The following is a 22725-nucleotide window of genomic DNA, read 5'->3' on the forward strand; positions in this document are numbered from 1 at the left end:
GAAACCGTAACTTTCTTCTTTGTCTGAGCAAAGGCGTTCAGACTTAAAAAAATATGTCCGTTTCGAAACTCGTCCGTACACGTATCTGCTCTGCAGTCGCCCGTCGAAAATTTGGACAGTCCGGGTGAGAGTGGGACCAGCCGTTCAAGTGTTGCCAACCATGAGTGCATCGATCTTTTCGAGCCAATACGCCGACAAATAACACGCCTAAAACAAATCGTCGCTCTGGCCCTTTCACTGGCTGGCTGGTTGGCGGTTATCGGTGTATTTATCTGCATACCATAAATAAACATTTTAATATGAAAAGCGTACGGCAGTCAGCTTGCTCTAACAGAGCAAGCAAATAATCGGGCCAGACGAAAACTAACCACAATGTTCGGAAGTGTTGGTCCCAGAAAAGAGCATAAAGATAAAGAAGTCCTTAGACGAGGGGCAGTGCATCCCTCCTCGACGAAAAGAGAGACGACAGAGGAAAAACTAAATATACAAATGACAACTAGGAGAACGTGAGCGCTCGATTCTTTTTGCTACGAGGAAAGATAGGACGGCGCCCAGGCTCTCCCGGGCAGTTATTACTTTTACCCGCGCATCTTTGGCGCAGGAGCCAACTATCACAAAGATCACTCAAACCGAGACCAGACGGGCGGCGGAGAGACGCCAGGCGAAGGAGGGATGCCTCAATAATCGGGCAGCCCGACGGCGCCCGCGAAGGATCACCGAGAAACAGGACGAACAGGAACGAACGTGAGCGCCGTAATCACGGCAGCTGGAGGTAATTTGATCTGTCATTTGCGCAACTATCAGCCCTCCGCCGCAGTCGGTCGCTCTCCGAGGAGGGAGCAGCGCCGGCCAGTCTAGACGGCCGCCGCGCGTGCACTCGCCGCCGCCTCTTCCCAAGGAGTTTGCCCGAGAACCGGATGTGTCGTCGTGCAAAGCACCCGGCGGCCAGCTCCTTCCCGCCTACGGGAGCTGGACGTGGAGCTGCTGCGGCGGCCCCGGCCGGAGTCCGAACTCTGAACCCGGCCAAGGAGGCGGAGGAGGGGGAGCAACAGAGAACGGTGCTTTGACCTCGGCGTCGCTTCGAGCCGTCGCCGGCGGCGGCGCGGCGCGCACGCGCCGAGGGAGAGGAGGCGCGCCGGCGCCAGCGAGGCCCCGGCCGGCGCGCCAGTTGGCCTCTTGCTATGCGCCGAGTGCCATTGGGCGACTACCGTGCGGGGGCGCCGCGCGTCATGGCCGCCGAGCAGCAGCAGCAGCAGCTTGTCGCAGCAGCAACAGCGGGGCCGTCGTGCACCGGTCGTGCCTAGCGGTGCGGCCCGGCAGCAGCAGTGTGCAGCAGTGGCGACCGTGTGCATGTGGCGCGGTGCTCGCGGGCGGCCGTCGAGCCCCAGAGCCGCCGCCATGGGGGCCGGCGGGGCCGCGCTGGGGCGGCGGCGGCGGCAGCAGCGGTGAGCGCGTCCCGCTCGGCGGCCTGTATGCCACGGCGAGCTGGGACACCTCGGCGCTATGGTGTGCGTTCATGTTCACCAGTAAGCGGTGCAAATTGGTGAAACGCCTGTGGGATGAAAGCGACAAACTGGTGAGGTCGTACGCGTCGTCGCAGCCGCCGCAGTGGGCGGCGGCGGCATCGCCGGCGATCGGCGCCGATTATGAAGCCCTCTGTCCGCTGGAGGACCGCAAGGCCGTCGAGGCGGTGCTGAAGAAGCTGTGCGACTCGCAGCTCCAGACCATGCTGCAGGCGGTGCAGAGCAAAGGACGCGAGGGATGCGAGTGCCTGCCGCTGCCGCTCGACGACGTCAAGCTGCCGCGCGAGGTGGTGGCGCCGCACGTGCTCTGCTGCCGACTCTGGCGCTGGCCCCAGCTCCGGCACCAGTACGAACTGAAGCGCTTGCCATGGTGCGTCGCCGCCTCGCCACTGCAGGTCTGCTGCAACCCGTACCACTGGAGCATCGTCCAGAAGCCAGGTATGCAGAACGCCGGCTCGGCGCGGTTGGCAACTGCGTTTTCTCTATCTCCTTCGCTTCATCGGAGCCGGCGGGTGTATTTATATTTTCCCGCAATGCCGGAGCGGCGAGAGTGGGCCGTAAGCCATCTGGTGGGCGAGAGTAGGTGCAGCATTGTTCCCACTGCTTTCTCTTTCCCGCGCGCCGCTTTCTGAAGATGCGGCGGACAGAGGTTTCACTGTAAAGAGGCACTTGTTCGCTACGCCGCTCGTCAATTGGGCGGCTTGTCTGGCAGTGTATGTATACGCGACTATTGTTGTTTCTCTCCGCGCGGAGTTTACCTCTCTGTGCCTAAAACTACGGTGTGTTAATGTAAGAAGCCTCTTCTAGCGGTTAGTGTCAATCACTTCATCGTCGATACCAATAACGCGGAAGCAAGTGGTGGTGAGACAAAAAATCGTTAATTTTCCACAATAGCTCGGCTATAAACAGTTTAGTCCAGCCTCTTTAGCAGTACACACTTGCCACGCGTATCGTTATTGATGTCGAAATCTGGCCCCGGACCACCTTGAAACTGCGACGAAAATAATTGCCCTCGCGATAGTTTTGTTGATGGTGGACTGCAAGGCGGTTTGTCAGTGCTGCCACGTTATGTATTTCTTTCCCGCGCATTCCCCTCCCACACCCATTCCTTCTGTGACTTCGAGCAAGGTAGACGGCGAATCTCGTTAACGGCTCTCGAACAGCAGGCGCTCGCCCCGACTCCCTCGGGTTTGGATGGAGGCTGCTTGCTAAGCGCAGGTGCAGCCAGTGGACATAGGCACGCCTCCAGAGTGCTAGCCGGCATAAGCGTGCTGCGTGGCTGCAAGCCAGCTCGGAGCCGCGTTTCGAGCATTGGCAGCTTTGGAGTAGCGCGCTTGCCTTCCCACATATTTTTGACCTCGCAAGAAACGCTCGATCGTCGCCACAAGGGCTACGCCAAGCGAAGAAGAGAAGCTGCAGGGGCTCGGCTGGCTGTATTGCGCGGCTCGGGGGAGGAGGAGTTTTGTTTTTGGAACGAATTCCAAAATTCGTTTCGCAAGCTAGCTGTTCCATTTCCGTGTATGTGCGCAGCACCGTTCTTGGTGAAGGTGAACGTGCTTTCGTCTTTCAAGCTTGCGGGAAGGTTTCCCATGCACGTTCTGGCTTGGATAAAAGGATAGACGGGGTTGGCGTTGCTGAAAACTCAGCGATGCTGTTTAGGAATGCTATCCATTACAGACGTGGAAAGCAACCAAAACAGGCAAAGTAGGCGAGTCATGCCAAGCAAGAAAAAAAAAGGTTTGTTGACGCGGACTGAGCGAGAGCGTTCTATAAACAGAGGCCAGTGGCGGGTCTGAGTTCGTTCGCTGGCCGGCCTGAAAAAGAGGTTTAAACGTTGCGTACGGTGAAGGCCAGGTGGCTATTATTTCTATTTCCTTTTTCTAGGCGCACTCGGCAGCTTTATTTATCGTCGCATGTGTGTGCGGTTGGTACTGGCCACCATGCTGTGGTGAAAGCGCTGCGAAATGGCAGTTTATCTTGCAGGAATTCAGACATTTTACCACGACACTAGGCTCGCGCATTAAGAGATGCAAAACTTTTAGCGACGTAGCTGTTGCCTGACGTTGTAAAATAGAAGCACTTAGTGACGCACAATAGGGACTGTCGATTGTTAGAAAACGCCTTTTGCCACACTACTCTAGTCACTCCCCAGGTATTACGAATCCGACTCTTGCCACTCGTGCGTGCGTGTGTGTGCGTGCGTGTGTAGAATAAGCCAAGGAGTGGAAAAGAAGAATAAATAACCTAAGTCGCACAAATTTCTGTCTCAAAGAATAACAGTATAATTGGGGGTACAGGTGCACTGTGAATAAATTGAGGTCGGCCTTATCGATGGATTATCGCGCTCTAATGGCGAAGAGGCTACTTCACTGGAAACAGAGCTTTTATAAGATGAAAATGGACCCCCCCCCCCCCTCCCAACCCCCCCCCCCCCCCCCCACACACACACACAAAGAATCACTGGTATCGTCGCAAAAGCTCGTTTTCATTAGCAAACTGCGATGATGCTAGGTGTTTACATTTTTTCTTTGCGTATCTCACAGGCTAGACCACACCGTCATTCACTTCCAGCCAGCAGTCACGGAGTACAAAATTCTAGACAGCAACGTCATAGTTTGAGTAGAGTAGTGGGCGTGACTATTCTATTTTCAACCCCAAATTTCTCAGCTAGAGCGACCGACAACGGAGAAACGAAAAACTGAATTTCTAATTAACAGCACGATCTTAATGCAGTTGTCCTTAGTATGGACAGAGCCCAGAGTGTAGCAATAGGGCGAGCTGCGGTGGCGCTCTTGAAATGTAAAAAAAAAAGAAAAATGGAAGCACTCCTAAAGTTCAGGTACACCTTGTATAATCTCTAATCCACCTGATATCATCCACTTGGGGATTAAACGTTTGCTGCACCCGATTGTACTCCAGCATTGTTACCATGACTTGCTGCATGCCTTTCATAACTGCATTTAACCTCTGTGGTTGGGTAACCCCGACTGCCAGCTTGACTAACTGTATCGAAGGCTCAGTTTGTGGGCCGTCTTCGAATCTGCTTGGCTACTCTTTCGTCTCGGGTCGTGTGACCGAATTCAAGTTGACACGGACGCGTTGGGTCGTTTTGGGTCAGAGCGAAAATGTGCAGGATTTGACAACGTACGCGAACAAAGTCGTGAGAAACTTCAGTTTTGCTATCGACAGTTAGAAAGTCGCAAGTGATTTTCTTGCGGCCTTTATTTCAGCGCTACTACTGAATAACCGGTGGGCGCCTCGGCTGCGTTTATGTAAAAAGCTGTTTGTGCAGCGCGCTGGCGAGTACAACTTGCGTTTGCGACGGGGTGTGCATTGCAATGCCTTCTACGGCCTCTAGCCTAAGTGATCGCCAAACATAGCTTCCGTGAAGAGAGCAGAACATTGCTGAAGTGCGCCAACAGTTCGAACTCATTGGGAATGCAACGACAACAACCGGTGTACCGGTGACGCTTATGGCATTGCAGTCACGCCGCACAGTCAGCGTTGCGCGGTAGTTCATTGCGAGAGAGTGCTGCAAGGATGGCTCTGCGGCCAGTTGTGTAGTGTTCGGAAAGTGCCTATTTTTGAGCCATAAATGACTCCGACAAAAAAAATGCGTGACTGCGCAGTCCCGGAGCAAGTGTTTCGGTTTTCTTGGAATGGTGCCAAGGAGCCGCCCCTCCTCATCAGGCCGGCCTAAAAATCTCTTTTTCCGGTGATGTGTCTACGTACCACTGCGGCCTCAAAAAAAAAAAAATGGACACAAGTCCACTTCCTGCCGCAACAGGGTAGGGGTTTCACCTTCCCGTTTGCCCCACCAATCCCCGCATTCCGACATCATCCCGTCAGCCAGTGGCGGTACCCCTTACCCCGCGGCGCGACTTAGCTCCTTCTTTCAGCGTACGCCCTTGCTCCAGTCAAATAAGTTCGTTTTAGGCGCTCTTTGTGACTCTCCGCACATAATGACGCCCAGCAGCGCCGCGCTTGTTTTTCTTTTCTTATCCCCCCCTGCCCTTCCTCCCCCTGGGCTCGCGTTGGCCGGACAGACCTTGTGGTCTTGCTTCGGGGTCATTAATCAGTCGTCGCGGCTGCGACTGCGCTCGGAATCTTGCCTTCTTCGGCGCCTTCCTTCTTGGCTGGCACGCGCCCGCACTAATGGATCGACCAGAGGCAGCTCTCCTCCCCTCTTTCTCTGCTGGCCATGAATTCCGGTGGCCGGCAAGGAGCGGCGGGGTGCGCCCGCAGGCACAACCGCGGCGCTTGTGCGTTACGTAAAAGGGACGGCGGGAACTCGAGCTACGGAAGGACACGTGCAGTAATGGTAAAGTAATGACGGAACTGTGGCGCCTGGCGTGCTTAAGCCTACTACTATGGGGGCATCAGGTATGCTCACACTGGCTGTTAATCCTTCATACCACGTTTTCTTGCTCATACTTTTTCTCCTATTTCCCAATCTATTTTTAATGATTTTTTTTTAGCAGCGGGAGTTCGGGGGTTCCGGCCCTGGCCATTTGAGAATCTCCATACACTTAACGAAAACACGGCTTTACACTGGTAAGAACAGTATGCAAATGGTAGGAACACGCACAGGGTTGGTCAAAAGTTCCCAGGCCACAGGGTCTACTTTGCAGCGCCATATGCTGCGATTTATGATAGCAATAAAGCAATCATGTTTTTCAGAGGGGAGACTGGTGCTTCTCCTTTCTTCTGTAGAAATTTTGAGCCCGGGGGGTGTCTCGTAACTGACCGACTATAGCGCTCAAAACCTGTGGCCTGGGAACTTTTGACCCACCCTGGACATTTGAATTTTTCCGCGACCGTGTGATGGCTGACCTTGTCTGTCACTTGCATAGCACACCATCACGTAGTAGGAGGTGTTTGGGCTTTGTTCTGTCACGCAGCGTATAATATATATATAGGCGCACTATTCACTGACATTCACGTGTGCTGATTAAGGCCGTGCGCGCGAAAAAGAAAAATATTTGAGATGTGGTTCGCTATACAGCCTTGTACAAATTCAGCGCTTGTCCCACCTTTTCTTCCCTTCAAGTCCATGTGGTCAGCCATAATCATTGAATTGCACTAACCTGTACCTGCAACAGCATTAACTGAGCACAAAGTGTATATATCCCCGTCCCTGAACCTATTCGACCGTAAATGCATTCCTTGGAGGCGAAACGCGAGCCATATTCAAATTCGAGCGAACACTCCTTTGTACCGATCCTTCACTAGTGTAAAGTAAAAAGGAAGACACTTTCGCAAGTCGCCAGAACAGACGTTTACAGCTGAGCGCATGCTGCCACTGTTGCTCCTCCATCACCGGCAGGGCTTTGGCTACGAGGATGTATCGCAGCATGAATAAGAGGTCTAGCAGTATATAGGGAGCCGGGCGGGCATTGTTCTGCGTTTCACAACGCACCATTCTGTGGCTGTTGTGAGTCATGCTGGCCTTGTGCAAATGCAGGTCACGAAACGAATAAAACCGCTCCGAACTGAGCTTCAAGATGTATAGTGTGTGTGTGGGCGTGTGAAGACGAAAGTTGCAAAACGAAAAAAAAAATGCTCGCAGCTGGGGCTAAGCAAGAAAAGGTTAAGTAACAGTCCAGCCTTGAACCTTTGCCGTTTAATAAGAAATGACGCGAAGTTCAGGGGCACGCATTCAAGCCTGTGCCTCTTAATTCATTGCGTTCCAACTGTAGGTATATTTGAAAAGGAAACGTTTTCCGCTCAATTTGTACCAGTGTATGCTTACGCAAACGTAACGTAAGAGGAGAGCACTAAGATGAACACTAACCTCCACTTCACTGTCCTCTGTATTTATTCTGCACTCCGTTTAGCTATTTAGCGCATATTTTTGTTTTTATATATTAACCTGAAAGCAAATACATTCATATGCTGTATAGCTTTTTTGTGATGTTTAATTGCAAGAATGATTGAAAAATGCAGAAACTTTATTTACGTTAACAAGAATGCTTTCGTTTTTCTCTGGGGTCGGCGGGGTTGCCCCCAGTAATGCGGCACTAAACGCCCGCCTGTACACAGCTGAGTGTGTATAAAACACGCTGTTTGCGCATGATGGCACCGGGAAATAGAAGCCCCACGACGCGGAGTTAGTGACGGGGGATAATAATAGGATCGCGCCCGTGTCCTTCCGCGTGCACAGGTGTCTCTGTTTTACGCGTGACGTGTACCATCTCGCTCAACTGTCGAGACTCGCGTCCGACGTCGAGATAGAGTGTTTTACAGCCTAGTTGCGACGTTTGGTGCTTTGCGCACGCTGAAACGCGGGCATTATATTTCCAATTTCCCAGCAGCAACAAGGTGGCGGCACCCTGCTCGAACTGTGCACTCGCAAAAGGCGCGAATTTTCGAAGCGTCCTCGATTATACCGCGAGCCAAATTAACGATGGAGACGGGGCACATTAACGTCCGCGTGCTGCTAGACATCGGTGGCTCTTTACCTCACCTTTAACCCTTCCCTGTCTGTCAAGTGAGGTGGTTACTGCTTCTGTCCTTCACTGATGACCACACCCACCCGCACCACACCTCTGATAATATGACCTCATCTGGACCTCTTCCAACACACCACCGCCGACTAACCGTCCTGCAAAGCATGGCTGCTGTGTTCTTTTACGTCGTGCAGGGGTGGCCAGTGCTGTGCCAATTTGATCTGGTGCGCCCATTACGCCAATTTACAGAGCCAAATTTAGCCGAGTGCTATTGTCGGCCAGGCAACCCTGGGCGCTCGCTACGAAACGGATGCTTCGTACATTATTTCTAATTACCTGGGGCCATATTTAGAGGCAAAAGTAGCTCAGGAGCTTGACATGCCCGACATGTTTTACACAATAACGGTTGACGAGAGCCCAACCCCTGAGGCCGAGGTGCAGCAGCTGGACGTGCTTGTCCGCTACTACCGTGCTAACACTGAAAATGTGGTGGAGCGTCTCCAGTCCGTTCACTTGGGTCATGCGGCCGCTGATGAGCTGTTTTCCTGCATTGAGGCTGCCCTCAGTGACGTTCGCAAGAAGAACATGATATGTTGTTACAGTGACGGCCCTGACGTAATGAAAGAAAAGCCTTAAGCGAAGGCTAAAGAAGGAAGCAAGCCCCGAAATGGTTGCCATCAGTGAATGCGGCCTCCACAAAGTCCACAACGCTTTTGCTGCTGGGCTGGATATGTTCTGCGCAGAAGTGGAGTCTCTAGTGACTGATGTCCACTACTATTTCAAGTTTGCAACGAGGCACGCGGACATGAAGAAGCTGCTGAATGATATGAGACTGCCCCAATTAGAGTTTTTGTGGCACGCGAACAGCAGGCGGCTGACACTGCTTCCTAGTGTTGAGCGAGTGCTAAAGTCATATGATGCCCTTACGGCATTCTCCTCCAGAGCTGGACAGCCGAGGTGTTCATCTATGAGTCACGGTTGTCTGTCATCTGCATTTTGTGACAAAACACTGCGAGCAAAGTTGTTTTTCCTTCAAAACTCTGCTCAGATATTTGACAGATTTCAAACGATCTTCCGAAGCAAGGACCCTCTCCTGCATGTTTTCTATGACGTGATGTTAGTTCTTGTGAAGTTTTTGGACTAGTTTTGAACAAAATGGCTCTCAGTCGCATTTAATGTCGCCAGCCTGCTCCAAAAGTGCTCCGAAATAGCCTAAAAATTGCTCCAAACCTGCTCCAAAATCGGACTTTTGCTGCTCCAAAGCTGCTCCAAAAAGCTGGAGCCTGCTTTCACCCTGATCGTGTAAACCGATCATTGCTGTGGATACTGGAGTTCTGCTTTAAGTTAGACCAGCCGTGGTGGCTCTGTGGTTAGGGCGCTCGTCTACAGAGCCGGTGTACCCGGGTTCGAACTCGACCGCGGCGGCCGCGTTAAAAGGCGCCCGTGTGCTGTGCGATGCCAGTGCACGTTAAAGATCCCCAGGTGGTCGAAATTATTCCGGAGCCCTCCACTACGACACCTCTTTCTTCTCTCAGTACCTCCTTTATCCCTTGCCTTACGGCGCGGTTCAGGTGTCCGCCGAGATGAGAGACAGTGAGCCATTTCCATTCCCCTAGAACCAATTTAATTTAAATTTGACTATTGAGATTGGTCGAGCGGGCATAAAGAAGCAGCTCAGCGACGCGCCTTGGTTGTTTGTTTTTTCTGCGTGCCCCATTCGTGCTCTTGCTTGATTCCAGCAGGTCGTAGCGGAAGAAGCCCTGGTCCTTTGGAGGGAGAGGCACTCTGCGTGACAGGCAGGCAGATGGCGCGACCTTCTTCGTTTTCTGTTTTCTTAGCGTTATTATTACGGCCTTGTTTTACTTCTTTCAAAAGCGTTGGACTGTTCGAGCCTCTCCCCTATCTTTTCGTCTCCAGCCAAACTTCGAGGAGCCGGCTTCTTGGGTCGAGAGCGCGCGCGGTCCCTGCAGTGCCCTTGACGGAGCCGCGCTCTCCCGGGAGCTGTGACGGCGCCTCCCCGTCTTTTGAGCTCATTTATTTCGTTTCTGTTTTTTTTTTCTTTAATGAATCTTGCGCGGCTGACTCTCTTCGTCTTCCTCCTTTCCTGCATCTTCGCGTCGCTCTGCAACTCTACCGCCCCTCATCCCCATTCGTCTCTCTCCCCCCTTCCCCGCGACATGCCGCCGGGCGCCGACTTGTCCATTAGCACCGCGCTGATCTTGGCCAAGTTGCGGCGGGCAGGCGTCGTGCCGACTGTTTTGTTTGAGCAGCGCACGCGCTTGACGCATGCATCGCTGCAGCCTGGCTGCGTTTCTAGCTGCGCTGCTGAATCCCGTTTGGCCGTTCGCGTATTAGCCTCTGCCCCGTTTCGTCCGGTCGTCTGTGTTGGGTCTGCTTGGCGCTGGCGGGCGTGAGCATTATTTTTAGCCGTATGGGGCGACTAATTGTCTGGGAATTAACGTGTCACGAGGGAAATTTGGGGCTGAAACGCAGGGAGAGGGCGCGACGGCGAGCGTTCCGCCAGACGGCGACGTAAGCCCCTAGGCGACGACTTTGGTTTTGCCTTTCGGATTTTATTCCACCTGGTTAACCCCCCTTACCTATTCTTTCCTCCCGCCCTTTCCCGCACCTCCAACTCTCGACGGCATCCCAACTCGTGTCACTGCCAGTGAATGTTAGTCTACAGCCACTGGAATAAACTGGAAGAGGCTTAACGCGTCGACCTATACTGCCCGGATCTGTTCGACCAAATCGAATTTTTTAAAAGTGAAAGTTATGTTCCGTATTATATTCACGTGCGTTAAAGGGATTCCGCTTGCTTCGGCTGAGAATTTAGAAGTAGGGCATGGGACAAAGTAGGCATATTTCGCTGTCTAATTAAAAAAGTTCCTGATGCCGATAATAAAAGGGGTCCGGAGGCTTGGCGTGCGAGCCTGTATGAACGTTGAAATATATGGGATATGCGGAAGGTTCCTGCACATTGTCCTTGGTTGCGGCATGCAGTGGAAGTGGAGGAGAGAGGTGCCGTTGCGTACGCAGTGACATGCGCCTCTGGTGGAGCACGCGGAAGTAATCTCGTTCATCGGTCATTGTCAATTGCGTTCGGGTTGGATGAATCCAGCTTCGCTTTTTTTTCTTTTTTGTCAGTGTGATATCGCGCTGGGTCTGGAATCGTCGTTCTGGATATGCAGGCTTCTCAGCCGCGCTCGACGCAGCGCCAGATGTTCGCTCTGTCTCTGTTACACCTGCCACTTCCGCCTGGCGCAATCGTCGATTCGTGGCATAGCTTTGCCGGGAGTTCTGTTTAGGCTCCAGTGTGTGGAGCACAGCAGTTGGACGTTCGACCAAAGCTGCCCCACTTGAACATAAGTTCTGAATCTATGCAAATAAAAGTCCCATTTTCTCTCCCTCTCTATCGGTAACCGAATTTGCGATCTTAATCATTATGGCTACGATTTTTGTCTCCCTTTAATATCGCTAAGTTGCTGCTGTACTGTTATACGTGGTGTTTAACCTAAGGCTTTACACAATTTAAAAAAAAATGGTACTTTGCGTTAGAAGAGCGCTTTTTCGGCATAGCATTGTCAACGGTGTAGTACATCAGCATACAGCTAAGACGTGCTAACTAGCAGGCTGGTTAACTACTACTTACTGTTAGGCGCCTTAACTATTGAGAGGCGTGTGGCCCACCCTAAGCAATACCCATATCAGTCTTTAGAATTTCGGAAACGCGGTTGCCCTCGGCTCTGTGGACCTACAAATTTTGGCTATTTCGACGTGTTACGAGCACTGGAGGGGTTGCTTTGCCCGCAAAATTCTTGCGAAAGCGCGTGTATTTTGGCGCGATGTAGGCATAATTTGTTGAGCCACAGCGCCGAGGGTACCGCGTTTTCGAAATTATAAATCTGATATGGATATTGCCTACCGTTGGCTGCCAAAAAAAGCGCTCTTCTAACTCAAAACGTCTATTTTTAAAAAATTGTATTTAAGTCTTAGGTGAAACACCCTGTATCCTGTGGCATTCTTCAAAGCTTCCAAAGTAACGGTAGTGCACGTCTAGGTTTTCAGGACACAATGGGTGTTGAAAGATTAGAGCAAATCTGATGACATGGGCCAGATTTTGTTCTAAACGGATCTGTTCCTCCTTGCTTTTCGTATTTTGTTCAGGCGCCAATTATATGGTATGATACCGGCCTTAAGCAGACTGCTATAGGGCTGTCTATAAAAAGTCTGTCCAGTTGCGTGGAACGTCACTGAGCGTTTTTTTTTTCTTCTTTTCAACACTGTTGCTGGCGCCTCAGGGGCGCCCCATTCAGTTCTCGTGGCCCCCGTACGGGGGCGTACGCATCCGCTGCCTTTCGGAATCCGTCCCCGGACGCACCTGTTGCCTCCCTTGGTCTCGCGCTCATGTTCTTGCACGGTGGTGCTAATATAAATGCACGCGTCAACCGTAGTGTCGGCGGAGATGACGGCAACCGGGCGCCGGCGTCGTCATTATGACGTAACGGCCGTTGGTCGTCCGGAAGGAGGGCTTCCTCCAGGCGACTTGCTCATGTGACTCCCCCGCGGGTTCTCCCGTCGCCTCTCGACCTGTTGACATTTCGACGACTTGGCTTGGCGGCAGCGTACCCCCCCCCCCCCCCCTCCTTTTTTCCCTTCCCTCAACAAACGACTGTGTCAAGCGGCGTGCTTGCTGTTCGACGGGAGGGAGAGAGGGATAGTGGGTGCGTCCGTGCCGTCAGGATTGTTGTGACTCGAGCGGCGTCTTCGCGTCGGCGGCGCGCTTTTGAGGAGTACGGTTCGTGGTCAGTCACCACGAATCGCAGCAGACCCATAGTGTTGAGAGATTCTTGTAGCTATCTTTCCTGAGGTCAGCTTAGTGTCCGACCTTCCAGTCACCCATCGTTAGGGCGCCTCGGTGGCCAGCGCGCCCTACCCATCGTAGGACCACAGCGCCACTTAACGGACACAACACAAACGGGAAGGAAGAGCAGACGAGCAGCGCCTGTCGCGGCGGTGTTCGCCACTCCGATGCCGCGTCTGTCCGCGTACGAAGGCACCCTCATTTCCTCGCTTGGGTGCTCTTCCTTGAGGGCATTAGCTGGAAGAAAGGCAAGAATTGCCGAGAAATAATAACCCGCACACTTCTTCACCTCGAGCGCTGGAAACTGGCGTAGCAGCGGGAGCATCCGTACCCAGCGCTGCTGGTCCACGAAGCTCCGGACGCCTTTGGATGCCCCGTGTCTTGTTTGGTCAGGGCGGCAGCCCCGTGAGATCTCCGAATCGTGTGTACCCATGCCTGTATGCTTAAAGTGCGGGCGAATAGTGGCTGGGCTACCCAGAAGGTACGTCCGTACACAGTACCGCCCCGATGCACAGTCCGGCAAAAATTCTCGGCCTCTTGCGATGTGCGCGTGATTGCATCCATTGTTTGTATTTTCCCTCCGGCTGCTTCTGTCGTCGACAGGCAGTGCGCCGCGCGTTTGCGGCCTCGCCGCCGGCGTCGTCTCCTCGGCGCACGTGGGTGCTCGGGATGTGCCACGAAAGGAAACGCCGCTGTCTCCCCTTTCCCGTCGACGCTGGGAGCGCGGGCAGGAATTCCTCGGCGCTCGCTGCCGCCGCTGCTGCTTTTGGTTCCCAGAGGCGCTCCGGAGGTGGCGCCATCCGATCACTGCGCGGCGTCACCGCATACCGTCCGATGTTCCCTGCGAAAGCGACAGAAACGACTACAAGGACAAAAAAAATAATAAAAGAAGTAAAGGAGAAGACCGTCCGGCCAGCAACCACTACTGGCATCGGATATCGCGTGGAAATTACGTGGCGTCGCCGCGATGCACGCCGGGAAGGACGAGTCGTTTTTCGCGCCGGCAGGTCGCTCGAGTGAGGAATTGTCCCCCTCGTTGATGTATGACGCGATCGCGGCGAACGATGACACCATGCGTCTAATTCCTTTTTGTTTCATCTCATCTTTTTTTTTTCTTTGTCCCTGCTCGGCGGCGTTGAGAGGTGCCGGAGACCGGTGACAACAGCTCGGCGTCGTCCGAGGAGCCGCCTCCTCCTGCCCGAGTTTGCGGTGGTGTGTCTGGTCCCTCTCTCCACCTCTCTCGGCTCTCAGTAGTGTAGCCGCCGTGCTACGCGCTTTCTCCTGCCTCCGTTGAGAGCGGCCGGCGGCGGCGCTGCCGGAATCAGTACGTGTGCATATTTGCTTAATTTTTACAGGGCATAGTTGTGTTAGGCGTATAGCGGCTTTGCGTCGTCCCGAGCCGTTAGCGACTCGACGTCAGCAACTCATGGTGCAGTCCCTCGCCATCGTCGGAGAAAATGCGTGTCTCGAAGCTGCTCTCGGGACGACTTCGTAAACGCGATCTGAAGAAACGATTACGTAAGGATCCAGAGTTGCAAATCCATGAAGCGGGCAGAACGCGCCAAAGGCAAGGGGCTCGCAATGTCTTATCCCGATGCCTAATTGAGATAACTGCGCCAGGACGAGGTAGTGGGCACCCGCGAAGCTGAAGAATTTGGGGGCAAGAGGCGAACACGAAGGTGTGCTAACAATAAGCGTTGGGGGGGGGGGGGGCACCTCTAACAATGCCCTCTGCATGGAGAACGGGCCGCAAATTTGTCCACAATCGCTATCCCATGTCCACAAACGCAAAATGGCGGTACAATTAATTTACATTTTCCAACGTAAATAAATTGCATTGTATTCTCCCCCTCCCCTTTTATGGAGAGACCTGTGCACGTTAATGGGTGATGCGGTGGCTTTTCAGCGTCAGTTGGAACTGCAACCAGTTCGGCTTAGCGTGTTTGGTCAGCGAAAGACTCCCAGAAATGGTCCGATTTTCAGCGTATAGGTGCAAGTCTAACCTTACTTAGCCTTATCCGTGAGTAACGTCGTAGGAAGGAGGGGCTTAAGCGACCATGCTGGCGCCGAAATTCCTAGCACCTCTAGACGGCCCCCTGGTAACTTCTGTTGCTCCGCTTTCCCTTCGTTGTTCGTGCAGTTCTGCCGGAGCGCATGGTCTGCTCGTGGCAAATAGTTTCCTCTCTCTAAGTTCTCGGGAGGAAGAGAGCGTTACGATGCAAGGAGCCTGAACTATCTCACTCCGTCATTACCATTTGTTCACCCTGAAATACCTTTAGGTTGGGGCATTACATTGGGGCAATCCGTGTCGTATTACAACTGAACGTTTGAGGTCTTGACGCGATATGAGTGGCGGCGTGGCAAACACATGCTAAGCATGTATGTGTTTGCCCTCCGAAATCCCATTCAGGCAGCACGCCATCCTCGGTCGGAGCGTTACGCGTCAAGAGTCGGTTTTTGCAGCTGTGTCGCGTCAAGCGCTTTGGAGATAAGGCACGCCTCGTAGATTAACTCCGTGCTCTCAATGCCTATCCCCTGAGTACCTGCACGACTTCTCCGGTGCGAAATGCTTGGGAGCTTAGATGCTTAACCCCGCCTTGTGCGGACCAAAAGCACGTGAGCCATTAGACAGTCTGCTCTTGCCCCATTAAAAAGGTAAGATTACGCCCGTGCCGCAGTCGTCGGTCCCTCCAGTTTCACACGCCGAGCAGGGCAGTTCTTCGTCCCAATCAGCCAGCGGTTCCGCAACCCAGCTCTCCCTTCAGAAAGCACCGCTGGTGTCAGCGGATTCCCGCGGAGCAGCCGAGACAAATGTGCCGCGGCACACAACTGGCTGCTGGGTCGCGCGAGCCGGCTTTTGCTCCCCCTGCTCTGCCTCTCGGAATCCCAGGCCTTCTTTCCCCGCTCTCTGGCCTATGTGTGTTTAAACTTCGCCTCCGAAAAGCCTCGAGTCCGCCGCCGCCAACTACGCTCATTGTTTTCTTTTTCCGCTGTTGTCGTTGTCATTCTGCTCCGCGGGTGTTGTTTCTGTGCCGCTGCTCCTGCCGCGTTCGCGTTTTCACTCGGGGCCACGCTTGAGCTCGGCGGCTGTTTCGCGTTTTCTGGGGATCGCACGTCGAGCCGGCGGTCGGTCGGCGACGCCGGCGCGGCGGCGGGGCCGCGTAAACAATGGCATCCACTGGCAGCGCTTCTCTCTCTCTCTCTCTCTTGCAATACTCCTCTCATTTTTGCTGCAGACCGGCGGCTGGTGTTGTTGCGCAACCGTCGCCGCCGACCTGCGTGCGCTCGGCGAATGCAGAAGCCCACTCCCTCTCCCCTTTCCCACTACCCGTTGCTCTCTCTCGCTCTCTCTACCACCCTCTGCTCGCGGCGCCGGAGGAGCGCGCCCGGCTACGCGCCTGGCGCGCTTCCGCAAACAGTCGCCTGCTCGCGCGCGCCGAGTGCTATCGTCCCTCGCTTTCTACCCTCCTTCACTGGCGCTGCTGCTGCCTGTCGTCGGCTGCACGTGGGAACTAGGCCTAGCGGCGGTCGCCTCGCCTCCATCCTTCCTGTCATCCTTCCCCGTGTGAATGCGCCCCATTCTAGTTCCCTTCTTTTTTTTTTTTAGTGGCTCTTTTTATCGTCCACATTGTTTTCGTCTTTTGGGCTGCTCCACGGCGCCGTGAAACCAAGCGAAAAGCAGCAGCGCACATCGCTCTCTTGTTGGCGGCATTTACGGAATCCGCATCGATTCACTTTTCTCAAGCCTGTCCCCCGATTACGCCTTGCGGCAGAAAAATGTTTGCTCCATTCACGCCGCTCGAGTACGATCTGTAGCGTGCCACAAAGAAGCCGCCAACTACCTGCTGATTTTTATTTTGAAAGTTTTAAAACTTTGGTTTTAGAATAAGAAAATCCCATAAGTGGGAAATAGGAACGTAAAAAAAGCGCGTTAAAATGCAGCGTTAACTAGTTGTTGCCTGTATCAAGCCGAAAAATGCCTTAGGTGACAATCTGTAGCAGTTCAACTCTTTCATTGTATAAATCTCTGTATAACACATTTAACCCGTCACGGCTTAAAGTCGCTCGAAAGGTGTTCCAAATGAATGTATGTACGCGGGGTCATGTCTACGAAGCTCTCCGTCAGCTGTTAGTTCATGCGGTCGTTAGTTGTCGATGGACTATAGCATGCACGGGCGACTGCCGATCCGTGATCGATGCGACGTTCGAAGGTGCACAAAGAGCTTTCGCGAAGCTGACCCCACAGCGGTGGGCAGTGCCTTTGTATCCGGTTTACCTTTAAATCAGTATCCGCAACTGTGGCACACCGTGCTCTTGTCTACCCCTCCGTGCTCATGTCGCGATTCACTTGCTTCTCGGCTAATGCCCAGCCCCGCCTTCAATTCAGGAGTCTTCGAATGACGTCGCTTGCTAAGCTGTCACTGATGACGTCACCGATCGCAATTACCAGTTGCAGTACGCAAAATGAGTAGATTGGGAAAAAGTGTTAGGAACATCTGTTCTGGGTAATGGATGAGAACCGACTGTCTGCCAGAGCTTTTAATTATAGATCACGTAGATAAGCTCTTGGCTGCGCCTTGTCACGTTGATTTTTTTTCCGAGCAACATACACCCGCTGTCAGTGTGATTGCGTGCAGGACGGGAAACAATGGGAGCGCTGTCGCTTTCTGTCCAAATTCTATAACGTGTTCGGTCTGGTTATGCCCGCCGTCCACTTGCACAACGGTTACAGCAAATCGGTGAATAGCGGAGCCTGACACAGGGCTTGCGGAAACCGCATGCTGTACGGATGTCGATTAAATGGCTGCGTCCGTTATTGGGAACCAGGTCAGCAGCTACGGGCTGTGCGCCGACACATAATTGTTTATAAGCACATCTATCCCTTTCCTTGTCGCTGTCGAGTTTTTAACAAGGCTCGGGATACAGAACACACTGGCGGGATTAAAGCTGTAGAGTCAAATCTGGTATTTTACGTGACAAGAGGCTACCTTTCCTGGTAAGGAGACAAGTTTTGCGGGGCGGCAGTTAGACCGGCTACGATATATGGAATGGAGACTGCAGTTCTGAAATAGAAGAATATCAAGAGGGTGCAAGTGACTGAGATGAGAATGCGTAGAGGGGCGGGCGGATTGACCAGGAAGTATGGGGTACGGAATGAACATGTAAGGGAGCAATGCTAAGATCGCAAACACCGGATCGGCGCTGTAAGAGCCAAGGCTCCGTTGGTTTCATCATTCGATGGGCTGGGATAAAGAGTATGTCGAAAGAAGGGCTGTAGGGATACACATCGAAGACGAGAGGACACGGGGACGACCACAGCAGGGATATACATTCGGGAGAAACCAGTGGAGGCAGCTCAGGATAGGAATAAGTGGGGGACACCAATGAGAAACAGCGGCCCCACGTATATAAATCAGATAAGCTGAAGGAATAATAATTTGTGAAGCCTAGGGGTGGGGTGGGGGTTGATTCCAGACGGACGAAAAGCTTAGCCGGAGGCGGTAGAATCGTGAGGCGGGGAGATGTGATTAGGAAATTTGTTGGGATATGGCGGGCTGGGTGCAGGGTGAGAGTGAATGGTGATCACTCCTCAGAATCCTCTGAAACGGCACCAGAAATATAAGGACAATATAGAAGAAATAACTTTCCCATACAGAGTATTCATAATTCGAAGCAAAAACAGCCCGCAGTTCTAGAGGTGAACGATTAATTGGTTCGTCTTTGAGTCTTCAGAAACTAGCCTGCTAGAGTGTAGCGTTGGAGTGTCCTGCAGTGGATGTAATTTAGCTTGTAGTGGCGTTGATGATGTATCTCGGTTGCGTACAAGGCTCTTCCGCGGTGAAGTGTCCCCTGTGTTGAAGGGCCGAAACGTTGCCCCAAGTCGCGATTTCATACCGCCGGTTCCCCTCCAACTGTCCGCGTAGGAGTAGTCGCGAGGAGGTTTCGGCGTTGCGAAAGGAAGATGAGGGAGATCTCTCTCCTTTTTTGTGTTGATCGCCGACTGAAGAAAAAAAAATGCTCTCGGAGGACGTGGTGCACCACTTTTTTTTTTTTTTTTGGGGGGGGGGGGGGCGGTGCTGGGAAAGATGTGGACTGGACGACATCCGCGCTGCGAGCCGCGATGCGGACTCGGTTATGGTAGCTCGGCGTGTGCCCGGCCAGTGGGGGGCGAAGATGGCGGTTCGCGGCGGGGGCCCGTTTTCTTCTCGCCGGAGGGAGATGTGGAGGGGGGACCTCGCCGGAGCACAAGGGGCAGCCTTGTCGGCGGCGCCTTTCCGGCGCCCCTCGGCGTGCCTTCTCCCCGCCGTCTCGTCCCCGCCGGCAGTTGCGCTCTCCGCCCGCAACTTTCGCCTGGCGGCAGAAGGAAGGGGAGTGCAGCCTCGCCTCCCACTACCCGCAGCGCCGCGCGTTCTTCTCGGCTGCGCACAAGGGCAGCCTCTTGCGCCGGCGAGGTCCCTCTGCCCGATGGAAGTGTTGGGCTGGCGTACGAAAGCCGCGTCGTTGCCTATCGAGACGACGGCGCCGGTCCGATGGGCCACGGAGGCGGCTTGTTTACCCTTGGGGTACACAGACGGGCGCTATTGATCCAGCACCGCCTGGGCATCAGTGGGAATTGATTGGGTCTAGTCAGTCTGTAATGCGCCTAGGATATTTGATATACCTCCAAGCAAAACTTTGTATTTTAAAAAGTCCCGACGTGTCCGTGCCGGCTCCTCGGCTCCTGTGAGTCAGGACGCCCCTGGGCTGCCCCCCCCCCCCCCCCCCCCCCCCCAAAGTTTTCTGTGGTTGCTTTCTGGTCACTCTCTGCGGTCTCGGTATCATTCGCTCAACTCCTGTTTTTTTTTCGGCCATTGCTGTTTCCTACGCGTTTGTTGCGCGGAATTTGCTGTCATGGTAGGTTTTCAGCTAGAAGCCTTTTGTGCTAGTAATGTGTGCCGCGTCGTTTCTCGGGCCGTCATTGAAGCTGCGCTGTCCCAGCGCTTCGCCCCCTATGCTTCGACCAGCCTGCGCGCATTGTGACGCTCTGTCCGCGCGCCAGCGAAGGAGACGTTCTTGCTGGTCGTGCGCAGTGCCCTCGGAGAGTGGGGGTGAAAGCACCAACAACACTGCGGTCTTCGTTGGCGCGCCTTCGCTGAATTCCGCGCAGCGCCGTAACTCAAAACAAAGCAGCCCGCGTCGCCGGGCACGGAAATAGCCTGGCAGACATGCAAAGCACTGTGGCGGCGTCTTGAAGGTGCGACCGTGTCCCGGCGGCAGCACTCGGTCGGCATTCTAGCGCTTGACGGACGTAGGGGTCCGACCTTGCCAGCGTAACCAATCGTGAACGGCCGGATCCTGCGCGGCGTGCTCCTCGGGAGAAACCTCGCCGCCCGCGGCGCTGAATCATTGCCGGCCAGGTGCTGAGTGGCGCGTGGTGCTTTATATGCGGGCCCTGCGACTGGGGTGGGCTGCTATTTTGGGAGTCATTCTGGTTCCTTTAGCGCGTGGGAATCCAGTGAGAACGTCGTGAACGGAATAGTCTGGGCTGGAAAATGTGTTCTTCTGCTAGCACGTGAGGCTGCTGTGGCAGTGCTGCAGGGCGTTGTTCATTTACAGTTCACCACCGTTGTCATCCTCTCCTTAATATCTCGTCTTGGAACCCTCTCTTCTCCTAGCCTGGTTAACTTCCCCGCCTTTTCTTATCCCCCCCCCCCCCCCCCTCTCTCTCTTCAGTGTGTACAAAATTACAGACTTCGATGGACCAGAGAAAAGAAAGTTCACAGTGTCTTTCTGGTTCGTCGTCCTTTGTTCGTTTCACAGCCCATGAACCGATACCAACTCGCCCAACTTAGTACGATACTAACAACACGGTTAGTAAGGTGACGAAATAGAAAGTGTGCGAGATATTTCGAGCTAAACACCGGAAGACACGTCCCTCGTGTACCGAGGTACAATTCTCTTGAACTATATAACAAACCAATGCAGTCAAGACGTAAGAGAATAAATTGCGAACGCTGGCTCAAGCTTGAAAACTAGCGCAGTCTTATAGCTTACATGTGTGCCAGTCGTGTGTCGATATGAGTGGCCATAATATCGGTAGTTAGTGCTTTCATTGACGCACACTGAAAAAAAAAAATATCCTATGAGAGGTCTACCAGCCGACGCAAACCAGGCATGATGGGGATCAGTATTATGCGCTCTGTCGCCGATATCGTGTAGCTTCACGTTTTGCATTATGTAAGGCTGGTTCTTGATTGTATGAATGAATTTGTTTTTGAGTTGGTCGTTACGAAGCTTTACACATCACTTCGACATGTCGTTGGAACCAATTATAATAATAATAATAATTGGTTTTTTGGTGGAAAGGAAATGGCGCAGTATCTGTCTCATATATCGTTGGACACCTGAACCGCACCGTAAGGGAAAGGATAAAGGAGGGCGTGTTTCGAAATTCCGTTTAGACGCTGCCCCATTTGTTTCTTTGCAGCTTGAACGTTGTGCGCTTTTGGTTGAGGCGTCGTTTGTGGGCCCATAGTTCTAGAACACCGCTCCCAAGAAATGAACGTGTAACAGGCCCGTCCACGGGAAGTGGCCACTGCTGGGTGGTATAACGATCGCAGCGACGCCTGAAAACGGATCCTGCTATGTGCGGACCGTTTTTGTCAGGCGTGGCCAAAGTGCACGGCGACTGCCTATTTTTCTTTTTTTTCTCTTCTTTCCACCACCGTGTTTTGTTTCTTTTTTGGTGACGTAGGTGCCCTTCGTTATTTATACTAAGGCCGCGCCTGGTGGTTAACTCAGGACGTGACATCCTTTCGCACAACCAAGACAGGCAGGCGACCTTTCTTTCTCTTATTACCGGCGCAATAACTAGGACTGAAGAAAAAAAAGACGGAAAAAAAAACGACCCGGTGAGTTTATCGAAACTATGACTAACCGGCGCTTGTGGTGACAGTCTAGGTCGCGGAGAGCGAGCGAGACCCCCCCAGTAACGCGTTCCCCGAAAGACGATGTTCGGAGTTCCGATGAAGTTCCGCTCATGCTCCCCATTTATGTATGTCTGTAATGCGCACCACCCGCTTGGAATAAGTTTGCGCTGTTGTCTTGTATGAGATACGCTCTTACGACTGCAGCTGCCTTCGTCGACGCCTATTCCCTTTCCTCCTTTCTCTTGAGCGGACTCGCCTTAGCGGTTCCCAAAATTAGGAGGATGTCTTCACATATAGGCAGTGGGTAGCACGGCAGAAAAAAAGATGGAGGGGGATTGGTACGCAGTCGTACCCGTGGTTATAAGTAAGCACTGCCCCCCCCCCCCCCCCCCCCCCCCCGCAAATGGCTGCAGAGGGGGGACGAGGAACGCGGGCGGGCTCAGAATCCTTTTCGGGGCCAGGTCGTGCGCGTCGTCTGGGCCATCGAAAATGGGGCCTGATGAGCGTGTCCCGTGTGGGCATGCACGTGGGATGCGAGTCGGGAGTCACAATTGCAGCCGCCGCCGCAGACGTGCGTGTGTGCCTTTGTGAGAGAAGAAAAAGAAATGAAATAAAGACACGAAACAATGCTCGCGGAGCGACCCGTCGGCCTGGCGGGAGTCATTCCTTCTCTGCAGCGCGCCGTTTGGGCGCCAGCCGCCGCTCTTCTGTGCCGGGTTCTCTCTCTCTCCTCCTCCTTCCCCCTCCTCTTTTCTCTCCTCCTGACTCCCTCAGTGCAACCTGTAATCAGCGAGCGCGGTAATAACCGGGCCTCGACGTCTGCCGCCGCCGCCGACCGATCGCGCGCGCTTGCTCCTGCTTTCGCCTTGCGACCCTCCCTGTGGCGCCCTCGTGTTTGTTTCTTTCGTTCGTTTATTCTTCTCGTTCCTCCTCCTTCTTTTCTCGTTCTTTTATTCACCCGTGCGTGCGTCCGCGTTCGT

The 22725-nt window shown here is 53.5% G+C and overlaps 1 protein-coding gene and 1 pseudogene across 1 annotated transcript in view; both read left to right on the plus strand.

Moving 5' to 3' along the window:
* Positions 1–1138: 1138 nt before the first annotated feature.
* The window catches only part of LOC144093544 (mothers against decapentaplegic homolog 6-like), a 116516-nt gene continuing 94929 nt past the window's right edge, over positions 1139–22725 (plus strand). Inside the window, 1 exon segment of the mRNA XM_077627070.1 lies at positions 1139–1961. Within this exon segment, the coding sequence (XP_077483196.1) occupies positions 1517–1961 (445 nt within the window). The 5' untranslated portion in view covers positions 1139–1516.
* LOC144094369 (uncharacterized) lies at positions 2057–10466 on the plus strand (annotated as a pseudogene).

Source organism: Amblyomma americanum, chromosome 6 (assembly GCF_052857255.1).
Source record: "Amblyomma americanum isolate KBUSLIRL-KWMA chromosome 6, ASM5285725v1, whole genome shotgun sequence".
NCBI lineage: Eukaryota > Metazoa > Arthropoda > Arachnida > Ixodida > Ixodidae > Amblyomma > Amblyomma americanum.